Source organism: Oncorhynchus mykiss, chromosome 29 (assembly GCF_057628025.1).
Source record: "Oncorhynchus mykiss isolate SJ-2025 chromosome 29, ASM5762802v1, whole genome shotgun sequence".
Lineage (NCBI taxonomy): Eukaryota > Metazoa > Chordata > Actinopteri > Salmoniformes > Salmonidae > Oncorhynchus > Oncorhynchus mykiss.
In genome coordinates this window covers 16,570,675-16,593,909 of record NC_143050.1, presented here as the reverse complement: position 1 = coordinate 16,593,909, position 23,235 = coordinate 16,570,675, and the positions used below count along the sequence as shown (strand labels likewise).

The following is a 23,235-nucleotide window of genomic DNA, read 5'->3' as shown; positions in this document are numbered from 1 at the left end:
TCCGTTGCAGGACGTAATGAATACACCCCAGACGAGCTACGTACGCTGTTATTTCACGACACGCTTCCACATTTAACAGCGAAAGGAAAAATAATAATAAGAAATAGTTTTAGAGGTAGCTAACGCTATGCTCGTTTTAACTGGGTCTCACGACTCAACGGTGTGATTTGTAGGCTAAGAAGCCTGCTCCTGTAAGTATGTGTTCTGGCTTATAACGACGTCGACGTAGTAGACCATCTTTTTGCATGTAAAATGGCTTGATGATTTACTTGAATGTAAGCTAGCAGTCGTGCGAAGCGTTTATCCGATTCAACCTATACGCCTTACTTTCATGTCAAGGGAATAAATATAGTGAATTTAGTGGCTCAGGTGATATGTCATGTGTGTTTGAAGTAATCCCTCTGTTAGTAGGAACCAGCAATTTCAGCTATGGGGAACACATCATCAAGGAGTTATTTACCAGGAATCGAAATGCAACCTGCAAAAACAACTCTGTTCAAACAGGAGCAAACTGGGACAAGATACAGAATTCCAGCTCTCATTTACCTAAAAGAGAGTCAGACATTCCTTGCCTTTGCAGAAAAGCGCTCTTCCCTCAGTGACAGTGATGCAAAAAGTATTGTTATGAGGCGAGGAACTCAACAAAATGGATCCACTCAGGTAAATGTCCCCTCCAAATCTAAACACATCACAGTCATAATACACAGTTGAAGGTGTTCATCTTTAATTGAGTTGTTTCATACAGCTTACAGTTTCTACTTGTTCATTTTTGTTTAAATTATTTTCCATTGTTCCCCAGTGGTCAGAATCCCAGGAGCTGTTGTCAGCATGTTTACCAGACCACCGCACCATGAACCCCTGCCCGGTGTATGAGAAGAATACCAAGACTCTATTCCTGTTTTTCATCTGCATTTTAGGGAACACTTCAGAGCACCATCAGATCAGGACAGGCAAGAATAAGGCCCACCTGTGCTACATCACCAGTAATGATGAGGGCCAGAGCTGGAGCCCGACAAAGGACTTGACAGAGAGTGTGATTGGCAAAACGGTCAGAAGGTGGGCTACATTTGCTGTGGGACCAGGCCATGGCATTCAAATGGAGAGTGGAAGATTGATCATACCTACCTATGCCTATTATATCCACTTCAAATGCTTCTCCTTCCCCTTCCCCTTCACGGTACAGCCTCATGCTCTCTCAATATACAGTGACGACTTCGGTCAGACATGGCAAATGGGCAGGATGCTTCAAAGAAAGTCCTGTGAGTGTGAGATGGCAGAGATCATAGACCACGAGGGCAGGAGTCACCTGTACTGCAACGCCCGCCATGGAGGACATAGAGTGGAGGCTCTGAGTGAGAGCAGTGGGGTTTACTATGACAAGCCTCGCTTGGCTCCGAGGTTAGTGGAGCCAGGCCATGGTGGTTGCCAAGGTAGTGTGATTGGCTTCCCTGCCCCTGAGCAAGGTGAAGAGGGCATGGGTGGTACCACATCATCACCACGGGCCTCAGACACGCAAACCTGGCTTCTCTTCACCCACCCGACCAATAAGAGGACGAGGAAAGACTTGGGAGTGTATTTGAACCGTTCCCCACTGCACACGTCAGGTTGGGACCGGCCCTGGATCGTCCACAGTGGACCCAGTGGTTACTCAGACCTGGCCTACAGTGAGGACACTGAGCACTTTGCTTGCCTGATGGAATGTGGGGAGAAGAGTGAGATTGAACAGATTGCTTTTGTGTCTTTTCCACTCAGTGATGTCATGCAGACCATTGATGAGAAAGAAAAGACCTTCTAGGTTTTCGTTAGGGTTGTATTTCAGAAATACACTCTAACTCCAATCAGATTCAGTGGTCAGTAGATGCATTATCATCCCTATACTTTATTAGTATAGAAAAATAAGCAATCTGAAAAGAATATGATCATTTATATCAAAGTCGTTTTGTGTAGAAAAGGCAACTTACACTAAAATGTAATTGAAATGCAATCATAGTTAAATGTGATGTAATCTGTAGATGTGATCATTTTATGAAGTCGGACTATGAACTGCAATGCATGCTGTCATGGGACGACAGTCTATTTAAACAGCATACGTTTGTTACTTAGTTCTGCAATGTAACTCTTTTCACCTCTACATTGATTCAAAGGATTCAGTTCCTCATGCTTGTCAAGCACACTGTGAAGAGAACAACCTGCTCAGCCACAACTCTGCTCCCTGTTGAATGAACAGACATCCCTCGATCATGAAGTTGTTTGTTATCTACTGTGACTCATCTGTTCAAACTGCATGGGCTTCCCAATGCCACACTATCCAACCCTGTCTTTATGCACATTGTATCCCTGTCTGGACAGTTCAAACATTCCCCATAGCATTATAAATGTTATGACTATGTCATTTGTGAATGTTATTGATGTAATTTATGCTGTTGTTCAGACCCTCTGTAATGACAGTGAGCCACTCTGAAAAGTGTCTGCTAAAGGACAGATCAGCTTCATTTGCTGAGAACTCCAATGTGCCAAATTAGATTATTTTTCCCTGTCTCTAAGTAATGCTACAATATTAGTCCTGTCTCAACTATCTGCACAATCCTGTCCCTGCCTGTATCCTTGGCTATGCAGAAAACATATTGTTAATCATTTATGTGAATGGCATGCAGAACTATCTTTTGAAAATAAATGTAAAAAATCTGATAAACTATGTTTAGCTTTTTGATTTACAAAGTGTTGTGAGAAAACAATGTGGTGCAACTGCCTTCCACCTTTATCTCCAGGCCAGGGTTGAACTTATTTAGCAGGTACATGAAGAAATCAGTTTACTTATTAACATGTTATTATCAATTATGTAACAAAAGTGAACAATCTTGCTTTCTTATAAAATACAGTGCATTCGGAAAGTATTCAGACCCTTTGACTTTTTCCACATTTTGTTACGTTACAACCTTATTCTAAAATTGATTAAATGGCTTTTTTTCACATCATTAATATACACACAATACCCCATAATTACAAAGCAAAAAGAGGTTATAATTTTTTGCAAATTTATAAATAAATAAAAATATTCATATTTACATAAGTATTCAGACCCTTTACTCAGTACTTTGTTGAAGTACCTTTGGCAGCGATTACAGCCTCAAGTCTTCTTGGGTATGACGCTAGAAGCTTAGCACACCTGAATTTTCCCATTCCTCTCTGTAGATCCTCTTATGCGCTGTCAGCTTAGATGGGGAGCGTCGTTGCGCAGCTATTTTCAGGTCTCCAGAGACGTTCGATTGGGTTCAAGTCCAGGCTCTGGCTGGGCCACTCAAGGACATTCAGAGACTTGTCCCGAAGCCACTCCTGCATTGTCTTGGCTGTGTGCTTAGGGTTGTTTCCTGTCGGAAGGTGAACCTTTGCCCCAGTCTGAGGTCCTGAGCGCTCTGGAGCAGGTTTTCAACAAGGATCTCTCTGTACTTTGCACCGTTCATCTTTCCCTCGATTCTGACTAGTCTCCCAGACCCTGCCGCTGAAAAACATCCCCACAGCATGATGCTGCCACCACCATGCTTCACTATACAAGGTTTCCTCCAAAAGAGTTCAATCTTGGTTTCATCAGACCAGATAATCTTGTTGAGAATCTGTTTCTCATGGTCTGAGAGTCTTTAGGTGCCTTTTGGCAAACTCCAAGCAGGCTGTCATGTGCCTTTTACTGAGGAGTGGCTTCTGTCTGGCCACTCTACCATAAAGGCCTGATTGGTGGAGCACTGCAGAGATGGTTGTCCTGGAAGGTTCTCCCATCTCCACAGAGGAACTGTCAGGTTCTTGGTCAAATCCCTGACCAAGGCACTTCTCCCCCGATTGCTCAGTTTGGACCGTCAGCCAGCTCTAGGAAGAGTCTTGGTGGTTCCAAACTTCTTCCATTTAAGAATGATGGAGGCAACTGTGTTCTTGCGGGCCTCCAAAGCTGCAGAAATGTTTTGGTACCCTTCCCCAGATCTGTGCTTTGACACAATCCTGTCTGCGAGCTCTATGGACAATTCCTTTGACCTCATGGCTTGGTTTCTGCTCTGACATGCACTTTCAACTGTGGGACGTTATATAGACAGGTGTGTGCCTTTCCAAATCATGTCCAATCAATTGAATTTACCACAGGTGGACTCCAATCAAGTTGTAGAAACATCGCAAGGGTGATTAATGGAAACAGGATGCACCTGAGCTCAATTTTGAGTCTCATAGCAAAGGGTCTGAATACTTATGTAAATAAGGTATTTCTGTTTTTATTTTTTATACATTTGCAAAAATGTATAAAAACCTGTTTTCGCTTTGTCATTACGGGATATTGTGTGTAGATTGATGAGGAGAAAACATATTTAATCAATTTGAGAATAAGGCTGTATCGTAACAACATGTGGAAAAAGTCAAGGGGTCTGAATACTTTTCGAATGTATTGTATAATAATATAAACTCAGAATACCTCTTCCATAATGCAACGCTGTGTACAGTTTAAGAATAACTACTCATAGTATGTAATAACTACTCATAGCATGGAACAACTACTCATAGCATGGAACAACTACTCATAGCATGGAACAACTACTCATAGTATGTAATAACTACTCATAGTATGTAATAACTACTCATAGCATGGAACAACTACTCATAGTATGTAATAACTACTCCTAGTATGTAATAACTACTCATAGCATGGAACAACTACTCCTAGTATGGAACAACTACTCATAGTATGTAATAACTACTCATAGTATGTAATAACTACTCATAGCATGTAATAACTACTCATAGCATGGAACAACTACTCATAGCATGGAACAACTACTCATAGTATGTAATAACTACTCATAGTATGTAATAACTACTCATAGTATGTAATAACTACTCATAGCATGGAACAACTACTCATAGTATGTAATAACTACTCATAGTATGTAATAACTACTCATAGCATGGAACAACTACTCATAGTATGTAATAACTACTCCTAGTATGTAATAACTACTCATAGCATGGAACAACTACTCCTAGTATGGAACATCTACTCATAGCATGGAACAACTACTCATAGCATGGAATAACTACTCATAGCATGTAATAACTACTCATAGCATGGAACAACTACTCATAGCATGGAATAACTACTCATAGCATTGAATAACTACTCATAACAGTGTATTTTTACATCATCTTATCCCATCCCAATAAATTGTGCTTTACAGAGGATGTTTTTTCCTTACATATTTACATAATGAAAAAAATATTTAGACTTCAGGCAAGGTCCAAAGCTGCGTAATGATTAACATTGAACTGTAAGTTTGTTTGAATGTCAACAGCTGGCAGTGGCTTTGTCGACCCAGTCCCATACATGCACAGACCCGTCTACAGCAGCAGAGAGGACAGTCTTAGGTCGACTTGGATGCTAAACATGAGTTGTGACCACAGCTGATGAAGTGTCAAACTGATCCCCAGACATCATGTGACCACGGTGGACAAAAATAGGCTGGAATTCCACCAACTCCGGTCTCCAAGAGGCAGTGTTGTAGATTTGCACCATTCCATCAAAACCTAGAAGAGGAGATAAATTAAATTGGTAATTGAGGAAAAGTTGCTTTATTATGACAGCCGTTCTAAAAAAGCAAGAACAGCTTTGTTCTGTCCATAAGACATTCATTAATGTCATTAATCCAACAAAAATGAAAGATTGACATGGTGCTTACCTGAAACTGCAAGGCAGTTGTCTAAAGCTGGCGCCCAAGTCACCTTCAGGAAGTCATTATCGGTAGTTTTCCTCTGGACATCAAGCTGGGCTTTACTCACGGGGGCTCTTAGGTCCCTAAGATCAGACACAAACACTTGGCAGGAAGAGGAGAGCCGTGCTACACTACAGGAGGATGGGTCTGATGAGAACAGGTCTGTCAAACACCCATACACCATTGGGCTCCCTCTCTCCCTCCACCTGGGGTTTGCTGAAGAGCTGAAGGCTTCCGTGTGTCCCCCACATACAGGTCACCATTGCAGGCACAAGCGAGAAATACAGTGTCACTCACAAACTGCAGGGAGCTCAGTGCATCTGGACTGTCTGTTTCTGTGATAGAAGGAAACAAAATAACTGTTATAGATGTGTTTCTACACCCAATATCATATTGTAAAGGAAATTATAAATCGACACAGTCCAAAAAGGCTACAATGTATATAAAACAGGTTATTATCTACAGAGTAAAGTGGTTTCCCTGACATCAGCTCAGTCAGTTGAATATCGCTGATCTGAGAGCCATGGAGAATGCTGGGGTTTCCAGTTCATCCGGAGGCTGCCTTGACACCTTTATCTGACCCTCTTTAGTTGTATGTCTCCAGTACTCTTTATGACATCTATCATTTGACGACAAATCAAGCAACAGAAATGTGCTTTCAATGTGGGCAAGACCAATGTGTACTGTGACCTAATCAGCTTGTAAATCATCCATGCCTAGTGGATGTAGCTACAGTATAAAGTGGAGAGTCGATTACACTGTAATACACTGAAAATATGACGAAGAGACAGTAGGTTTACTCACCACAATCACCTCCTCCTAAGTCCCACACCAGGAGCTTGGAGCTGAAGCCATCATTGGTAACGACACAAGAAACAAGAGTTTGAAAGTAAGCCATTTACAGTTTTTTCAAATGCGTACAAGCATTTTTTGGAACAATGTTGTCGATTTTAAAAACAGAGTCCACAAGACACAGAACTCTGTTGCAAAACAGTAAATGTGTTTTCAAAATGTAGTTGCCTTCCTAAAATATAAATAGTCATCGAAACTATATTATACTGTCATAATAGCAAATACATTCATTTCAAAAAATGACTGCCTGCAAAAAGTCTAATGCAACCATACTTATCTCTTGGGTCCATGCAGACAAAAAGACTAATGCAACCATACTTATCTCTTGGGTCCATGCAGACAAAAAGACTAATGAAACCATACTTATCTCTTGGGTCCATGCAGACAAAAAGACTAATGCAACCATAGTTATCTCTTGGGTCCATGCAGACAAAAAGACTAATGCAACCATACTTATCTCTTGGGTCCATGCAGACAAAAAGACTAATGCAACCATACTTATCTCTTGGGTCCATGCAGACAAAAAGACTAATGCAACCATACTTATCTCTTGGGTCCATGCAGACAAAAAGACTAATGCAACCATAGTTATCTCTTGGGTCCATGCAGACAAAAAGACTAATGCAACCATACTTATCTCTTGGGTCCATGCAGACAAAAAGACTAATGCAACCATAGTTATCTCTTGGGTCCATGCAGACAAAAAGACTAATGCAACCATACTTATCTCTTGGGTCCATGCAGACAAAAAGACTAATGCAACCATACTTATCTCTTGGGTCCATGCAGACAAAAATACTAATGCAACCATACTTATCTCTTGGGTCCATGCAGACAAAAAGACTAATGCAACCATACTTATCTCTTGGGTCCATGCAGACAAAAAGACTAATGCAACCATAGTTATCTCTTGGGTCCATGCAGACAAAAAGACTAATGCAACCATACTTATCTCTTGGGTCCATGCAGACAAAAAGACTAATGCAACCATAGTTATCTCTTGGGTCCATGCAGACAAAAAGACTAATGCAACCATACTTATCTCTTGGGTCCATGCAGACAAAAAGACTAATGCAACCATAGTTATCTCTTGGGTCCATGCAGACAAAAAGACTAATGCAACCATACTTATCTCTTGGGTCCATGCAGACAAAAAGACTAATGAAACCATACTTATCTCTTGGGTCCATGCAGACAAAAAGACTAATGCAACCATACTTATCTCTTGGGTCCATGCAGACAAAAAGACTAATGAAACCATACTTATCTCTTGGGTCCATGCAGACAAAAAGACTAATGAAACCATACTTATCTCTTGGGTCCATGCAGACAAAACAAAAAGTGAATCTGTCTTTTAAAAATCCCAGTACATTCTTTGCAGTCACTAAATCATGATGATCAAAATTGGAAGTACAACTATCCAAAGGTGCAGAATTCTGGGTAATTACTGTCCTTTCATGCATATTTCAGGAAACAATTCCATACACATCAAATCAAATATTAATCCTGATAAAAAAAAGAAAAGAAAATAAGCACATTGTGTGCAGGACTTATTCATCACATACCAATTCCATGTATTCCATACATACAGTGCATTCGAAACACCCCTCCCTCCCTTTATCCTCATTTTGTTACATTACAGCCTTATTCTAAAATTGATTAATTAAAAAAAAAAATCTTATCAATCTATACACAATACACCATAATGACAAAGCAAAAACAGGTCTAGACATTTTTGCAAATTTATATTATTTACATAAATATTCAGACCCTTTGCTGAGACTCAGGTGCATCCTTTTTTCCATTGATCATCATTCTACAACTTGGAGTCCACCTGTGGTAAATTCAATTGATTGGACATGATTTGGAAAGGCACACACCTGTCTATATAAGGTCCCACAGTTGACAGTAAATGTCAGAGCAAAAACCAAGCCATGAGGTCGAAGGAATTGTCCGTAGAGCTCCAAGACAGGATTGTGTCATGGCACAGACCTGGGGAAAGGTACCCAAAAAACTCTGCAGTATTGAAGGTCCCCAAGAACACAGTGGCCTCCATCATTCTTAAGTGGAAGAAATTTGGAACCACCAAGACTCTTCCTAGAAGAGAGTTCCTATTGCCTAGGTCTTTCCCTATATTGTACATGGTATGAACCTGATGGGATGATTAGAAATGTAGTGCAGTAGTATTTACTGATTGCTGTAAACAGTGAACACAATTGCAGACATTTCTCATCTGATTAAAACAATGTGTTAATATTTTGTAAACAAAACACTTAAGTGTGTTTTGTATTTACTAATGACATTTTGTATTTAAAGTTTTGCAAAAAGTGGTTTAAGATATGCAAGTGAGGTACAAAAAAAAGAAAATGAACAGAAGTTGTGTATATTTGAGCATTTGGCCATTGCTGTTCTGCTATAGATGCGTTTCAACACATATCCCAAAATGACTTGTACGCGATTGAGAAAAACTGTAAGAAGATGAATATTAATGACAGCAAAAGGAAGTTACATAAGCAATGGCTACTATGATCCATCTACCTTGTTCCTGGAATGTGTTTAAGGCAATGAACGGCGCCATCTGAGAAACCTCCATGGACCACTTTGACATCTCGCACTGCACAAAGACCCTGCACACCTTGAATAGACAGACACCTTGGCAGTCACTGACATTCCAATTCATCACTGATATCGTGAAGCATTTATCATTTCAATCCATTACCTAATTGTCATCAGCAAAGAGCTTCAGAGGCAAAAGCAGCTCTAAAATGTCATTTTTAGATCAACTGTAACCTGCGACACAGATAGCTGTGAGGTAAAGACAAAAGGGCAATAAAACACAATCAATGTTGTTGGTTATAATCCAAATGTACTGCCTTATAACATGGGCCAATTATGAATAGGCCTACCTTTTTCTGTGGTCCATTCAATTACTTTTGTAGGATGTTCAAGTTGATACTCATGAATATTATTGTATCTGAAAGGGAGGTGTATAGGGGCTACTTTGATCTATAACCTAGTCCTATCTACAACGTCCTAAAACGTTACGCCTGTGAATGTACCCCTGTTGTTTTCCTGCAGAGACGTGTGATGTGAAGCATCATTTATGCAACTAAAAGACATCATGGAAGTCTCAACTCACTTTCACAAAATACCTCGTACTTACATTTTCAAAGACTCGATAAACCAGTCATCAAATTCCTTCTCATCCAAGCATGTTTCACCCATCTCGTCCAGGCCTCATCCACCGCTGAACAACTTCTGTAGTGCACTGCCGGTATTTGGTTAATAGTAGATAAGCAGCCGTGTTGCCACCTACCGGATTGGAGTGTTGGCCACAGTCTAGCAGAGTCAGAGCCACACTCCATAATGTGCATACAATCCCAGAGTGGGCCAGGGCCACCAACCAAAACAGACAATGAAGCAACTACATCCCATTAGATTTCCACAATGGAAATAGCACTTGATTTCTATAATATACCTGTAGTTTTCAAGAAATTACATTTTAAGAGAGAATAATCACTTTAAAAATATATATACATCATACATTATTTGTCTTTCATATGACAACCTAAACATAAACAATGGTGTAATAGATAGGATTTTTTCTTAGTTTAAATTACTGGAAATATAACAGACTGTCGCTGCAAATCATGGTCAACCCCTGACCCCTACTTTACCTTCATCTTGATGCTTAGCCTACCATTGATTTGAACTTGCAACTTTCCATTTACTAGTCCAACGCTCTAACCACTAGGCTACCCTGCCACCCCAATGCTTGGGTTGTGGGTTTGATTCCCACTCTGGATAAGATCGCCTATGGAAAATAGACCATTTCAGTTTTCACAATATGTTGCATTTGCAAAGTATTTCAAGAAACTGGAAAAAATACACCAAGCAAGTATTTTTATATTCCGCAAGTATTATCAGATTAACTCAAGTTGCAAATGCTGGTAAACACTCAAATATATTTAGTTTACATTTTATTTCCACAAAAGTAGTGCACTGGGCCTTTACTAGTCCTGTATTAGAGGACCAATATTGACTCTTCAGCGGGGGCAAAAAAACTCGCAGCACCCCACCCACAAACTACTTCCTGCGGCTATGGTGAATTATCTCAATAACTATTTGATTAAGATACAAACAACTCATCCAGCTGTGTCGTTTCCACAGTGTTTAATACTGGTCTTTCAGTACACCGCTCGGCCCAGATCTAAATATGGCTGTCGTTTTTATGATACTGCCAATGCAGTCAAACTGCAATGAAACTGCACGAAACACACCACTCTGATGACGCAGGAGCTATTGTTAACTGCACAACAACCGCGTAGACTCACTGACATATTGAAATGGTATACTACGCCCTCTAGTGTTGCGGGATCAGACAGACTACTGGCCCTTCAGTGAGAGACAAATACCGTATAATATACAGTGTGTGGTCTAAGCATACCAATTTGTAGTCGTATAATGACATCGGTTTAGGTCCTCAACTAGCCTACTTCTTTCCATATCTTTATTTGATCTAAATGGCAGTGATTTGTCTTCTGTTTGATAGTCACTAGCCCTGAGAGGAACTCAGAGCTGTTGGTCCTGCAAACCAGACATTTTATGGGATTCAAAATGAACAAATATTACAGGATACAAAACTATGACCAGGAAAGGGTAGTCTAAACTGAAGACATCAGGATTGTAATAGTAACCTATGGGTGAGCAGAATATATGCCACAGGTTTTATTTCCTCGTTCGTCTCTATTCCGTCAGTAGCCTTCACCCCCACTGTTCAGTGTATCACCTGTACACAGGAAGTCGAATGGATAGGCGGCTTGGTTTCTGTCTACAATAGGCTTAATATCGATTTTTTTTTTAGTTACACTAAATAAACACAAATTAGTGTCGGAATTAATTAACTTTTCGGTTGTTCTGATATCCTTCGGAATACTTTCTATAGGGGAAAAATGACAACCAATTCGTAATGACTGGTGTGGATTTACCTGCGAGACACCTGTCGCTGTTGCCATCCTATTGAAGACAATGGACCGAGGCTGTCGATAATCATTCTAAAGGCTTGTAGAATTTGACCGAGACTAGACAAATAATTAAAAATTTCAAGCACAGTGAAATCCAATTTGGATCAATTTCCAAACGTGACGTTCTTCTGTCATGGATTTGTTGGATTCTGGAACGAAGTTTACCCCGAAAACGCAGGTATTGTAATGCTACTAATACAGTTGTTATAACGCAATCGATAATCTATTTTGTCTAATCTAAGCAAATCTTTATAGCAAGTTTCATCAAATGTAGGCTATGTGTAATTGTAATATAATTGTGTGAATACACCCCTGATTTCCACTCTAGAAATACACTGACTGTACAAAACATTCCTACATACATACGCACAGTGTATTTCTAGAGTGGAAACCAGGGGTTTCAGTAGTCTTTGGCATTTTCACTGTGAGTATATTGTCCACCTTGACTAAATCCCTGTAGAGCCATTACCCATTATTATAGTTATTCTGGTCCCATTAGTATACTTATTCTGGCCTCATTAGTATACTTAGTCTGGTCCCAGTAGTATACTTATTCTGGTCCAGGTAGTATACTTATTCTGGCCTCATTAATATACTTATTTTGGTCCCATTAGTATACTTATTCTGGTCCAGTAGTATACTTATTCTGGTCCCAGTAGTATAATTATTTTGGCCTCATTAGTATACTTATTCTGGTTCCAGTAGTATACTTATTCTGGCCTCATTAGTATACTTACTCTAGCCTCATTAGTATACTTATTCTGGTCCCAGTAGTATACTTATTCTGGTCCCAGTAGTATACTTATTCTGGTCCCAGTAGTATACTTATTCTGGTCCCAGTAGTATACTTATTCTGGCCTCATTAGTATACTTATTCTGGTCCCAGTAGTATACTTATTCTGGTCCCAGTAGCATACATATTCTGGTCCCAGTAGTATACTTATTCTGGTCCCAGTAGTATACTTATTCTGGTCCCAGTAGTATACTTACTCTAGCCTCATTAGTATACTTATTCTGGTCCCAGTAGTATACTTATTCTGGTCCCAGTAGTATACTTATTCTGGTCCCAGTAGTATACTTATTCTGGTCCCAGTAGTATACTTATTCTGGTCCCAGTAGTATACTTACTCTAGCCTCATTAGTATACTTATTCTGGTCCCAGTAGTATACTTATTCTGGTCCCAGTAGTATACTTACTCTAGCCTCATTAGTATACTTATTCTGGTCGCAGTAGTATACTTATTCTGGTCCCAGTAGTGCACCGATTCTGTTTTTAAAAAAGCAACAGAAAATCAACAAAACCATTTTACTCCAAAAGCTGTTGAGTTCTGTTTTGTTTTTAAACAGATGTTGTAGTTCTTAAACAAAACAAGAGAATGGGATAATTTGGATGGAACCCCGTGGACTTCACTCCAGTCTTTGTGGGGCATGCTCTACAAGGTGTCGAAAGCTTCCACAGGGATGCTGGCCCATGTTGACTCCAATGCTTCCCACAGTTGTGTAAAGTTGGCTGGATGTCCTTTGGGTGGTGGACCATTCTTGATACACACGGGAAACTGTTGAGCATGAAAAACCTAGCAGCGTTGCACTTCTTGACACACTCAAACGGGTGCGCCTGGCATTTACTACCATAACTTGTTCAAAGCCACTTAAATATTTTGTCTTGCCCATTCATCCTCTAAATGGCACACATACACAATCCATGTCTCAATTGTCTCAAGGCTTAAAAATATTTTAACCTGTCTCCTCCCCTTCATCTACACTGATTGAAGTGGATTTAACAAGTGACATCAATAAGGGATCATAACTTTCACCTGGATTCATCTGGTCAGACTATGTCATGGAAAGAGCAGGTGTTCTTAATGTTTTGTATGCAAGGTGTATTATGTGAGCAGCATTCCTTTCAGTGCTGCTCCCTTTGAATTGGAATGTCTGGTAGATCATATGGCCTAGGCTGCATGTGAGTCAATTTGTCAAAAAGGGTATGGCTCTTTAGACACATAAGAGTAGTCTATAACTGATACGTTCAAGTAGGGTGTGGTTGTTGGAAAATGTAGTAACTGTTGAATCTGACAGGACTTGACTTGCACTGGTTAGTTCAATTGCAGTAACAATTAATATAACTGTGTTATGCAGGCACCATAAGTAGTATAACACCCAAGGACAGATCATTTGACAAGTTAGTATATTCATGTTGTCATGGGATTGATTGAATGTGCTGTCGATATAAACCCAATTACTATCTAGGGAGACATTTCTCTTTTGCTGCCATTGACATGAGCACTGAAATGTTTATGTTGAAATGAAATGCAAGTAAAATAACATTATTTTCTCACTTGTAGGATGATGACTGGGAAAATTCTGTCACATTCTTGCCAGCCCCAGACACCAAGAAGCTGGAGAAAAATAGAGGGAGTAAAACACTTTTTGTTGGGATTGGCCTCGTGGGGTTGGCAGCAGTCATTGCGCTGACGACAGGCCTGCTGGTTTGGCATTTTCACTGTGAGTATATTGTCCACCTTGACAAAATCCCTGTAGAGCCATTACCCATTATTATAGTTATTCTGGTCCCATTAGTATACTTATTCTGGCCTCATTAGTATACTTAGTCTGGTCCCAGTAGTATACTTATTCTGGTCCAGGTAGTATACTTATTCTGGCCTCATTAATATACTTATTTTGGTCCCATTAGTATATTTATTCTGGTCCAGTAGTATACTTATTCTGGTCCCAGTAGTATAATTATTTTGGCCTCATTAGTATACTTATTCTGGTTCCAGTAGTATACTTATTCTGGCCTCATTAGTATACGTACTCTAGCCTCATTAGTATACTTATTCTGGTCCAGTAGTATACTTATTCTGGTCCCAGTAGTATACTTATTCTGGTCCGATTAGTATACTTATTCTGGTCCAGTAGTATACTTATTCTAGACCCAGTACTATACTTATTCTGGCCTCATTAGTATACTTATTCTGGTCCTATTAGTATACTTATTCTTGTCCCAGTAGTATACTTATTCTGGTCCCAGTAGTATACTTACTCTAGCCTCATTAGTATACTTATTCTTGTCCCAGTAGTATACTTATTCTGGTCCCAGTAGTATACTTATTCTGGCCTCATTTGTATACTTATTCTGGCCTCATTAGTATACTTATTCTGATCCTATTAGTATACTTATTCTGGTCCAGTAGTATACTTATTCTGGCCTCATTAGTATACTTATTCTGGTCCTATTAGTATACTTATTCTGGTCCCAGTAGTATACTTATTCTGGTCCCAGTAGTATACTTATTCTGGTCCAGGTAGTATACTTATTCTGGCCTCATTAATATACTTATTTTGGTCCCATTAGTGTACTTATTCTGGTCCAGTAGTATACTTATTCTGGTATAATTATTTTGGCCTTTAGTATACTTATTCTGGTTCCAGTAGTATACTTATTCTGGCCTCATTAGTATACTTACTCTAGCCTCATTAGTATACTTATTCTGATCCTATTAGTATACTTATTCTGGTCCAGTAGTATACTTATTCTGGCCTCATTAGTATACTTATTCTGGTCCTATTAGTATACTTATTCTGGTCCCAGTAGTATACTTATTCTGGTCCCAGTAGTATACTTATTCTGGTCCAGGTAGTATACTTATTCTGGCCTCATTAATATACTTATTTTGGTCCCATTAGTGTACTTATTCTGGTCCAGTAGTATACTTATTCTGGTATAATTATTTTGGCCTTTAGTATACTTATTCTGGTTCCAGTAGTATACTTATTCTGGCCTCATTAGTATACTTACTCTAGCCTCATTAGTATACTTATTCTGGTCCCAGTAGTATACTTATTCTAGTCCCAGTACTATACTTATTCTGGCCTCATTAGTATACTTATTCTGGTCCTATTAGTATACTTATTCTGGTCCCAGTAGTATACTTATTCTGGTTCCATTAGTCTACTTATTCTGGTCCCAATAGTATACTTACTCTAGCCTCATTAGTATACTTATTCTGGCCTCATTAGTATACTTATTCTGGTCCCAGTAGTATACTTACTCTAGCCTCATTAGTATACTAATTCTGGTTCCATTGGTATACTTATTCTGGCCTCATTAGTATACTTACTCTAGCCTCATTAGTATACTTATTCTGATCCTATTAGTATACTTATTCTGGTCCCATTAGTATACCTATTCTGGTCCCAGTAGTATACTTATTCTGGTCCTATTAGTATACTTATTCTGGTCCAGTAGTATACTTATTCTGGTCCAGTAGTATACTTAATCTGGCTTCATTAGTATACTTATTCTGGTCCTATTAGTATACTTATTCTGGTCCCATTAGTATACCTATTCTGGTCCCAGTAGTATACTTATTCCGGCTTCATTAGTATACCTATTCTGGTCCCAGTAGTATACTTATTCTGGTCCTCACTCCTGTCCCTCTCTTATTTTGCAGTGAGGAGAGGAGAGGTGCGATTGACAAAGATGTACATTGGCTCTATGAGTATCACCAACCAAAGATTTATAGATTCCTACGACAACCCCAACAGCAATGAGTTCAAACAACTGGCCATGCAGGTGTCACAGCAGGTAAGACAGGGTGATGATGACCTTCTCTATCATTTGTAGCAAGTACTGGTAGCTACAATAACGCGTTTCATCTTGCTGCTTTTCAGCTGAAGGGAATCTACTCTAAATACAAAGATCTGGATAAATATTTAGTGGGATCCACAGTGCAAGCCTTCAGGTATTTGTTCCCCATTTAACCACTCCCCTAAGGTCACTTTGAAATTCAGAGATAGTTATGGTTGCTTACTGGAAGATGATGACATTATAAAGACATTACAACAAAAGGTAGCAGACAGTACATTTGTTTCAATTCAACCCACAATTGTTATGTTTTCTTGCTGCTTAACATATTCAAAAATACAATGCACTATGTCTTTCCACTGTAGTGAAGGCAACAGAGGGAGTGAGGACAATGTAGTGGCCTACTACCTGTCTGAGTTTGATGTACCGATCGGTCGGGGGTCTGCAGTGGATGAAGCTATTGGCACCATGGATCCGATGGAGGGAAGTCTGAAGGGGAGGATGGGGAAGGGTCGCCGGCCAACCAGCTCCCTGCTCATCAACAACGTCATGTCTGGAGGTACAGTAAAGGGTGAACATCACTCTGCCTTTGGATGTGAAAAGTTACCTATACTCTTGTATGCATCCCTGTTTATTAAGGCCTATGTTAATAGGAGCTTTTGTAGTCATTTCCTTCACATTCTCTATCCCTCAGTTAAAAAAAGAGCTGTTAAAGGTCAGAGCAGATGTTTTTATTTGCTCCATGCTAATGTCTCATATGTGCTTCCATTTCACAGCTCTGGATGCACGTATGACAAAGGCCTTATTGACTGGTGAGAAACAACATTCGCTGTTATGGTTTCAACTACTATCTTTCTGGATGTCACAGGCCGTCCTTGTACAGCTCACTGAGCTTGTCTACTGTATCTGTCTGTCCGTTTCCCAGCCTCCCAAACCTATTCCTATCACATCAGTGAGAATCACACGGGCACATTACAGTCACCTGGCTTTCCTGATTCTCCATACCCTCCAAACACATATGTGTTGTGGAGACTACATGCTGACCGAGGCTACAGGATTAAACTGGAGTTTGACACCTTCAACTTGGAGGCTGACTGTCAGAACGACTTCATCAAGGTGTATGACTCCCTGGTGCCATTGGAGCAGAAGGTCATGGCAGAGTGAGTAGTGAGGAGTTGTACAGTACTTTTAGGATCAAGAGAAAGTGGAGACAAGAAACACAGTCAACATTTTCCCATTGATATTCCCTTCAGATACTAGCCTCATGACTAATGAGTTCCATCCAAGTGCAACTGTCTGCCTCAGTTAAGTCATGTGTTGATCTCTGTCCAGGAAATGTGGATATTACACTCGCAATGAGCCACTGTCGTTCATTTCCTCTGGAAACGTCATGCTGCTGACACTGGTAACCAACAAGGAGAAGAACTTCCCTGGCTTCAGAGCCACCTACTCTCAGGTTCCCCTCAATAGCCAAGGTGCAGCTACTATTATGATGATCACGGGGTGTACCATGTTGTGTCCCTAATGGTCATGAGACTCATTATCTGTTACTCTTTCTGTGTAGATTGTGGTGGTCAATTATCAGGACTTAATGGCACCTTCACATCTCCAAACTTTCCCTCCCATTACCCACCTCTGACCAAGTGTGTCTGGGATATTGAGGTAAACAAATGTTCAATTTGTGTTGTGGAGCCTGCTGCTGACCTTTTAGAGTGAGAATATGTTTATTTCTGAAGTTCCACCTACCATTCTATTCTCTTTCAGGTCCCAAAAGGGAAGTCTGTCAAGGTGCAGTTCAACAAGCTGTTGATGTCTGAGCCAGGACAGAACAATAATAATTGTCCTAAGGACTACGTAGAGATCAACAGTGAAAAGTGAGTCATGGGATCTTCTTGGTGTCAGTATATCCGTTAGGAATTTGGAAGAATTTACTATTAACATCAGCAATGACTCTGCAATGTCCCTAATTGATGAACATTGTTGATCTTTGCCTCTTTAACCTTTTGTGTTGCAGGCTATGTGGCGATAAGCCCTACAGCACTGTGGTCACCAGTACAGTCAACAAGATAGTCGTGATATTTAACTCTGACATGTCCTATGTGGATTCAGGTTTCACTGCTGAGTTTGAAGCCTTTGTGCCAACTACTCGTAAGCCAGAAACATTGTTACCAGTACACAGTTGTTTCTTAAACTAACATCTACAGTGTATACTTTAAAACCTGTTATCAGTACAGATCTGCAGTGAGTACAGACCTATAACTACGTTATAACGTGTCTATTCTTCTCAAGTGTTTCCATCTGAGTGTGTTTAACTTTTATAACGTCACCTTAGTAAACAGATGCTTGATTTGTCTCTACAAGAGAGATTAGGTTACCTCCAAATGATTATGATGTAATCTGAGTTGATGTCTTGTCTCTGTACAGAGTGTGAGCCAGATCAAATCAAATGTAGAAATGGTCTTTGTAAAGTCAAGTTCTGGCAGTGTGATGGAGTCAATGACTGTGGGGACAGCACAGACGAGGAAAACTGTGGTAAGTCAACACTATACATCAGTAGAGAGGTCACACAATATTATATCATCATTGTTACCACTGTGTATTACTGTGTCCTCTCTGTAGGGAGTTGTAAATCAGGTGAGTTTACCTGTCGGAATGGAAGCTGTATCTCCGAGAGACTGAAATGTGATGGCCGTGCTGACTGTGCTGACGGCTCTGATGAATCAAATTGCGCAAAATGTACGTATCCAAAGATAAATAGCTGTAGTAGAATACAACCATATAAACATGACCTTTGACCTTTGTGTGACTGACTCCTCATCTCCTTGTATCCAGCTCTAGCCCTGCAATGCTCAGAGTATACTTACAAGTGTAAGAACAACATGTGCATCAGCAAGCTGAACCCAGAGTGCGATGAAGAAGAGGACTGTGATGATGGCTCAGACGAGGCAGACTGTCGTAAGTTTAGATATCTCACACAGCTTCCTCTACATCACCAGACCATATTTTACCACCATTACCCTGACTTCTGAATGTAATTTGGATTACATTTAATTTGACTATTTAAAACAACAGGCAAGCAATACATGTACCAAGATCACAGAGGGTTATGTAGACAAAAAGTCTGACTTGTTTCCATTGTGGTCCTCCTTTATTTACTGATTGTTTTTGTGTGTGTGTCTGTGTGCAGAGTGTGGTATACGGCCTTATAGACACTCCCGCATTGTGGGTGGACAGGCCTCCATTGAGGGGGAGTGGCCCTGGCAGGTTAGCCTTCACATCCGAGGGTCTAGCCATGTGTGTGGAGCCTCAGTTATCAACGACCGCTGGCTCGTCACTGCTGCCCACTGTGTCCAGGATGACGTCAAAGTCAAGTACGTCAAAGTCACGTGCTCACCTTATTGTTCCTACTCTTTCTACGTTTAATTCACACCATTGTACGTTTCCCCAATTGATTAACTGCTCTAAGGACTGTTCCCTGTAACCTCTCCTGTTTACAGTTCAGCTTTCAAAATCTTTGTGGTCTTGAGGATTGAGGACCGTGAACTAAGAGTATGTTTTCTAACAGATATTCTCAACCTCAACAATGGGAAGCATACCTTGGACTTCATGTTCAGAGTCAGACTAACAAGTGGACGCTGAAGAAGAACCTTAAACAGATCATCCAGCACCCTGGCTACCAAGCCCAGACTTATGACAATGACATAGCTCTTATGGAACTGGACAGTCCTGTCACACTCAACCAGAACATCTGGCCAATCTGTCTGCCCACGGCCAGGCATTACTTCCCTGCTGGCAAGCCAGTGTGGATCACTGGCTGGGGGACCACCAGAGAGGGGGGTGAGTTGAATCCGGTGTATAACTGCAGTAGTTTCCCCCACCTTGTTCTGTAGTAATACACTTGACATTTCCTCATGTTTTAACCTCTGACTACTGTTGATGCTGACTGAGTGTCATTCACTATCCCAGGTTTCGAGGCATCAATGTTGCAGAAGGCAGAGGTCCGTATCATCAATGCCACAGTATGTAACACCCTAATGGAAGGACAGACCACTTCCAACATGTTATGTGCTGGTGTACTGGACGGAGGAGTAGATGCCTGTCAGGTAACCCCGCCAGCAGCTAGATGATCTTTCTTGTTGCATATTTACTTTCCCCCTCTTTACGTCATCATCATCATCATGCTGTCTTTGCCCTGCTCTTTTTGTCAGGGAGACTCTGGAGGTCCGTTGTCCTCCATGGAGAACGGTGGACGTTTCTTCTTGGCTGGAGTGGTGAGCTGGGGGGACGGCTGTGCCCGCAGGAACAAGCCTGGCGTCTACACCCAAGTCACCAAATACAGGGACTGGATAAAGCAGAAGACCGGAGTGTAGCTGAGAAGACCAGGGTCTAGCTGAGTGGGAAACCTGATAAAGCAGAAGACCGGAGTGTAGCTGAGAAGACCAGGGTCTAGCTGAGTGGGAAACCTGGTTGTCAAGCCTGAGCAATACTTAGCCCTCAGAAGATTGGTCTTTGTCCAAGTTCTTAAAATCCTCAGACCTTTGATTGGTATGCATTAAGGTTATTATAGTAAACTAATGCAGAAACTAAAACAAAAATTAATCTTGAAAAAACGATTTAGTAAATTGAAATAAAATAATGAACAAACCTGTTTCAAAAAACTAAAACTATACTGAAACGATTATCTTTGACTCCAAAACTAAATAAAATAAAATAAAAACCATAATGAGTTATGTTCAGTTGTAGTTTTTTTCTAAACTTCTGATTGGGTTTTCAATGGGGTTCAAAGGTGGATGAAGGCTGCAACTGATACCTGACAAATGTATGCACTCAATACCCTAAGTCGCTCTGGATAAGAGAATTTGCTAAATTACTCAAATGTAAATGTAAAACAGTTGTGAAGCTTTAGGGGGGGGGTTTAAGCTACTGAATCTGGTGGGTAAATGCTTCCAGGAGATGGTGATGTTTAAAATAGGCCTAGTTTGTGCATCACTATCCCTAGCTATCACTAGCTAACAGGGGAAAAAAAGTCTAGGTAACTAACTTGATTCCTCTTACATGTACTACTACGTTTTTAAAAAGCACTGGATATATGGGGTTTCCTTCTACATTATTATTTTTCACCAGTCTCAGCTCTATTACCTTTAAATCCAAGTCACAATGAGATTGACTTTATAATATAAACCTATCCTATGAGCTGACCCATCACCTTGTGTATAACTGCCCGTGGTCATGTAAAACTATGTAGAACTATTTCACACTGGGAATATTTTTACAGTGTGAAACATTTTTACCTTCAGTGGTAAGAAGTGACATCCCAAAAACAACACACATGCTATACAACCCAAATGGCTCATAGCAATACTAAAACTGAAACTAAATAATATAAAAACTAAATATACACATTTCTAGCAAATTCAAACTAAATAACAAACTAGCAAATCAGGTCCGAAAACTAACTTAAAATAAAATGAATTTCAAATGTAATTTTTTTTAACGAATATAAAAAAAAACTAATTTAAAAACAAAACTATAATAACCTTGGTATGCACACTACAGTATGTGACTACTGGGACTCTACAAGGAGTTTTCATGATTTTACACTTATGTTGTAAATGGTGTTTGGTTCTATCCAAAAGTATTACTTTATACAGAATATACCATTCTTACATACTTATACATACACTTACTTAAAAATAGACTGGGCATTACATTAGCTGTGTTATTATCTTGCTTAAATAAATATTTAGTAAGCATTGGTTGCAGGTTAAAGACGGATTTTTGCACCCAAGTGCATTAAATTGCCTGCTTTTGTGACCTTGTGGGCATTTTTCCACCCTGGGTTTCTTTATGTAGAATTTGCTTTGTTCATGTGTTAGAATCCTTATCCTTACATTGCCTAGGCAATCGTTTGTTTTTCCAAAAGTGATATGTTATATGAAGTTTTGTGGATTCTTAAAATCTCATATGTCTTTGTATTTTTATATTATGTTTTGTTAATGTAGGTGTTTTCTTTTTAGGATATGTTTTCATTTCCTGTTTATATTTATTTTTTAATTGATCTTCAGACTGCTGTACCTCAGTAAACGTGACAGCTTGTGTACCTGATTTTTTTTTTACTGTCTAATATGCTCTGAGATGTTTCTGAGATACCATATGACTAAAAATGACTGTCCTGGGTACTTAGTTAATGGTTTGATTGAACAGGGAAATGGTAAAGGAAAATATAAACTCAGTTCATTGATTTTTATATTTTCTTCCCGAGACATATTTAAATTTGTAAACAATATGTAAATGTCATAGAGCATAGAGAGCTTTTGGTGTGTAATATATTTCTGGTTTATATTATGTCAATATGGTTGGTTGCTTGGTCCTTGTCTAGGTTTATACATTAGTTGAAAGTACATCTCATTGCTCCTCGTACACATTTTAACAAGTGATGTTAACATTACTATGGCAGCGTTTACACAGGCAGCCCAATTCTGATCTTTTTTTTCCCCAGTAATTGGTGTTTAGAAAAGATCTGATTGCTCAAAAAAGGAAACAAATATCAAAATGGCCTCTTTTTTTTTTTAAAGCAGCCTATATACTCTGTTCTATGTATCCATTCCATTCTGGTGCTTACAGGATATCATTAATTAGTTGTTGTATGTAAATTAGATATTTTTTTCTTGTGTACAGTTTAGGAAATTTTTATTGATCATTTTAAAACGCGTATGTTGTGTGAGTGTCAAGCTGGGCTTGTAATACACAAAGGCCTAGTAACAACACCAAAAAGACTTGTACTCGCGTATTTGTGGAATTTCAGGGTCCTGACAACCTGTGCTTTTACTTGAGTTTGTGATTATTGTAATGTACTTTACAGTAATTTCACCATTCTCTGAACATTTTAGATTGTGGGAGTGCCAATGTGCCTTATTTCAGTGTAATTCTATGTAAAGACTAGTTTCATATTAAATTACAATACCCTGTATGATTGGGGAAATGAGTCTGAAGTGAAATGTCTTTTGTTGTGTATTATCTAAAGAACTTGTTT

General features: G+C 39.6%; 2 protein-coding genes and 1 pseudogene across 4 annotated transcripts; 2 read left to right on the top strand and 1 right to left on the bottom strand.

Moving 5' to 3' along the window:
* Positions 1-18: 18 nt before the first annotated feature.
* On the top strand, positions 19-2,894 carry neu3.1 (sialidase 3 (membrane sialidase), tandem duplicate 1). Of its 2 annotated transcripts, none has more exons than XM_021591310.3 (3): positions 19-191; positions 412-660; positions 800-2,894. In XM_021591310.3, exons 2-3 carry the CDS (start codon positions 430-432, stop codon positions 1,793-1,795), a joined length of 1,227 nt encoding a protein of 408 aa, XP_021446985.1. In that variant the 5' UTR covers positions 19-191; positions 412-429; the 3' UTR covers positions 1,796-2,894. The 2 variants fall into 2 exon arrangements, with proteins under 2 accessions (XP_021446985.1, XP_021446986.1); XM_021591311.3 differs by having other exon boundaries at positions 21-191; positions 409-660.
* A 2,249-nt stretch (positions 2,895-5,143) lies between these two features.
* Positions 5,144-9,875, bottom strand: LOC110510035 (integrator complex assembly factor WDR73-like; annotated as a pseudogene). The gene is made up of 4 exons (XR_016493246.1): positions 9,754-9,875; positions 6,543-6,583; positions 5,706-6,073; positions 5,144-5,553 (listed from the first exon to the last, which is right to left on the bottom strand). The product of XR_016493246.1 is annotated as an integrator complex assembly factor WDR73-like (transcript).
* A 1,142-nt stretch (positions 9,876-11,017) lies between these two features.
* On the top strand, positions 11,018-23,188 carry st14b (ST14 transmembrane serine protease matriptase b). The gene is made up of 18 exons (XM_021591313.3): positions 11,018-11,792; positions 13,957-14,116; positions 16,069-16,202; positions 16,289-16,359; positions 16,568-16,761; positions 16,979-17,014; positions 17,128-17,362; positions 17,535-17,677; positions 17,767-17,864; positions 17,967-18,076; positions 18,217-18,350; positions 18,627-18,734; positions 18,822-18,938; positions 19,035-19,157; positions 19,390-19,573; positions 19,768-20,039; positions 20,169-20,305; positions 20,411-23,188. The coding sequence occupies exons 1-18, from the start codon at positions 11,748-11,750 to the stop codon at positions 20,570-20,572; spliced, it is 2,463 nt and encodes an 820-aa protein (XP_021446988.2). The 5' UTR covers positions 11,018-11,747; the 3' UTR covers positions 20,573-23,188.
* The last annotated feature ends 47 nt before the right edge of the window (positions 23,189-23,235 follow it).

Bases quoted from the DNA above. Each gene is read 5' to 3' on its own strand.
- neu3.1 (XM_021591310.3), top strand. From the start codon at position 430: ATGGGGAACACATCATCAAGGAGTTATTTACCAGGAATCGAAATGCAA. The intron at 661-799 runs GTAAATGTCCCC...ATTGTTCCCCAG, and splicing joins AACAAAATGGATCCACTCAG to TGGTCAGAATCCCAGGAGCT.
- st14b (XM_021591313.3), top strand. From the start codon at position 11,748: ATGGATTTGTTGGATTCTGGAACGAAGTTTACCCCGAAAACGCAG. The intron at 18,351-18,626 runs GTAAGCCAGAAA...GTCTCTGTACAG, and splicing joins AGCCTTTGTGCCAACTACTC to AGTGTGAGCCAGATCAAATC. The intron at 20,306-20,410 runs GTAACCCCGCCA...TCTTTTTGTCAG, and splicing joins GAGGAGTAGATGCCTGTCAG to GGAGACTCTGGAGGTCCGTT.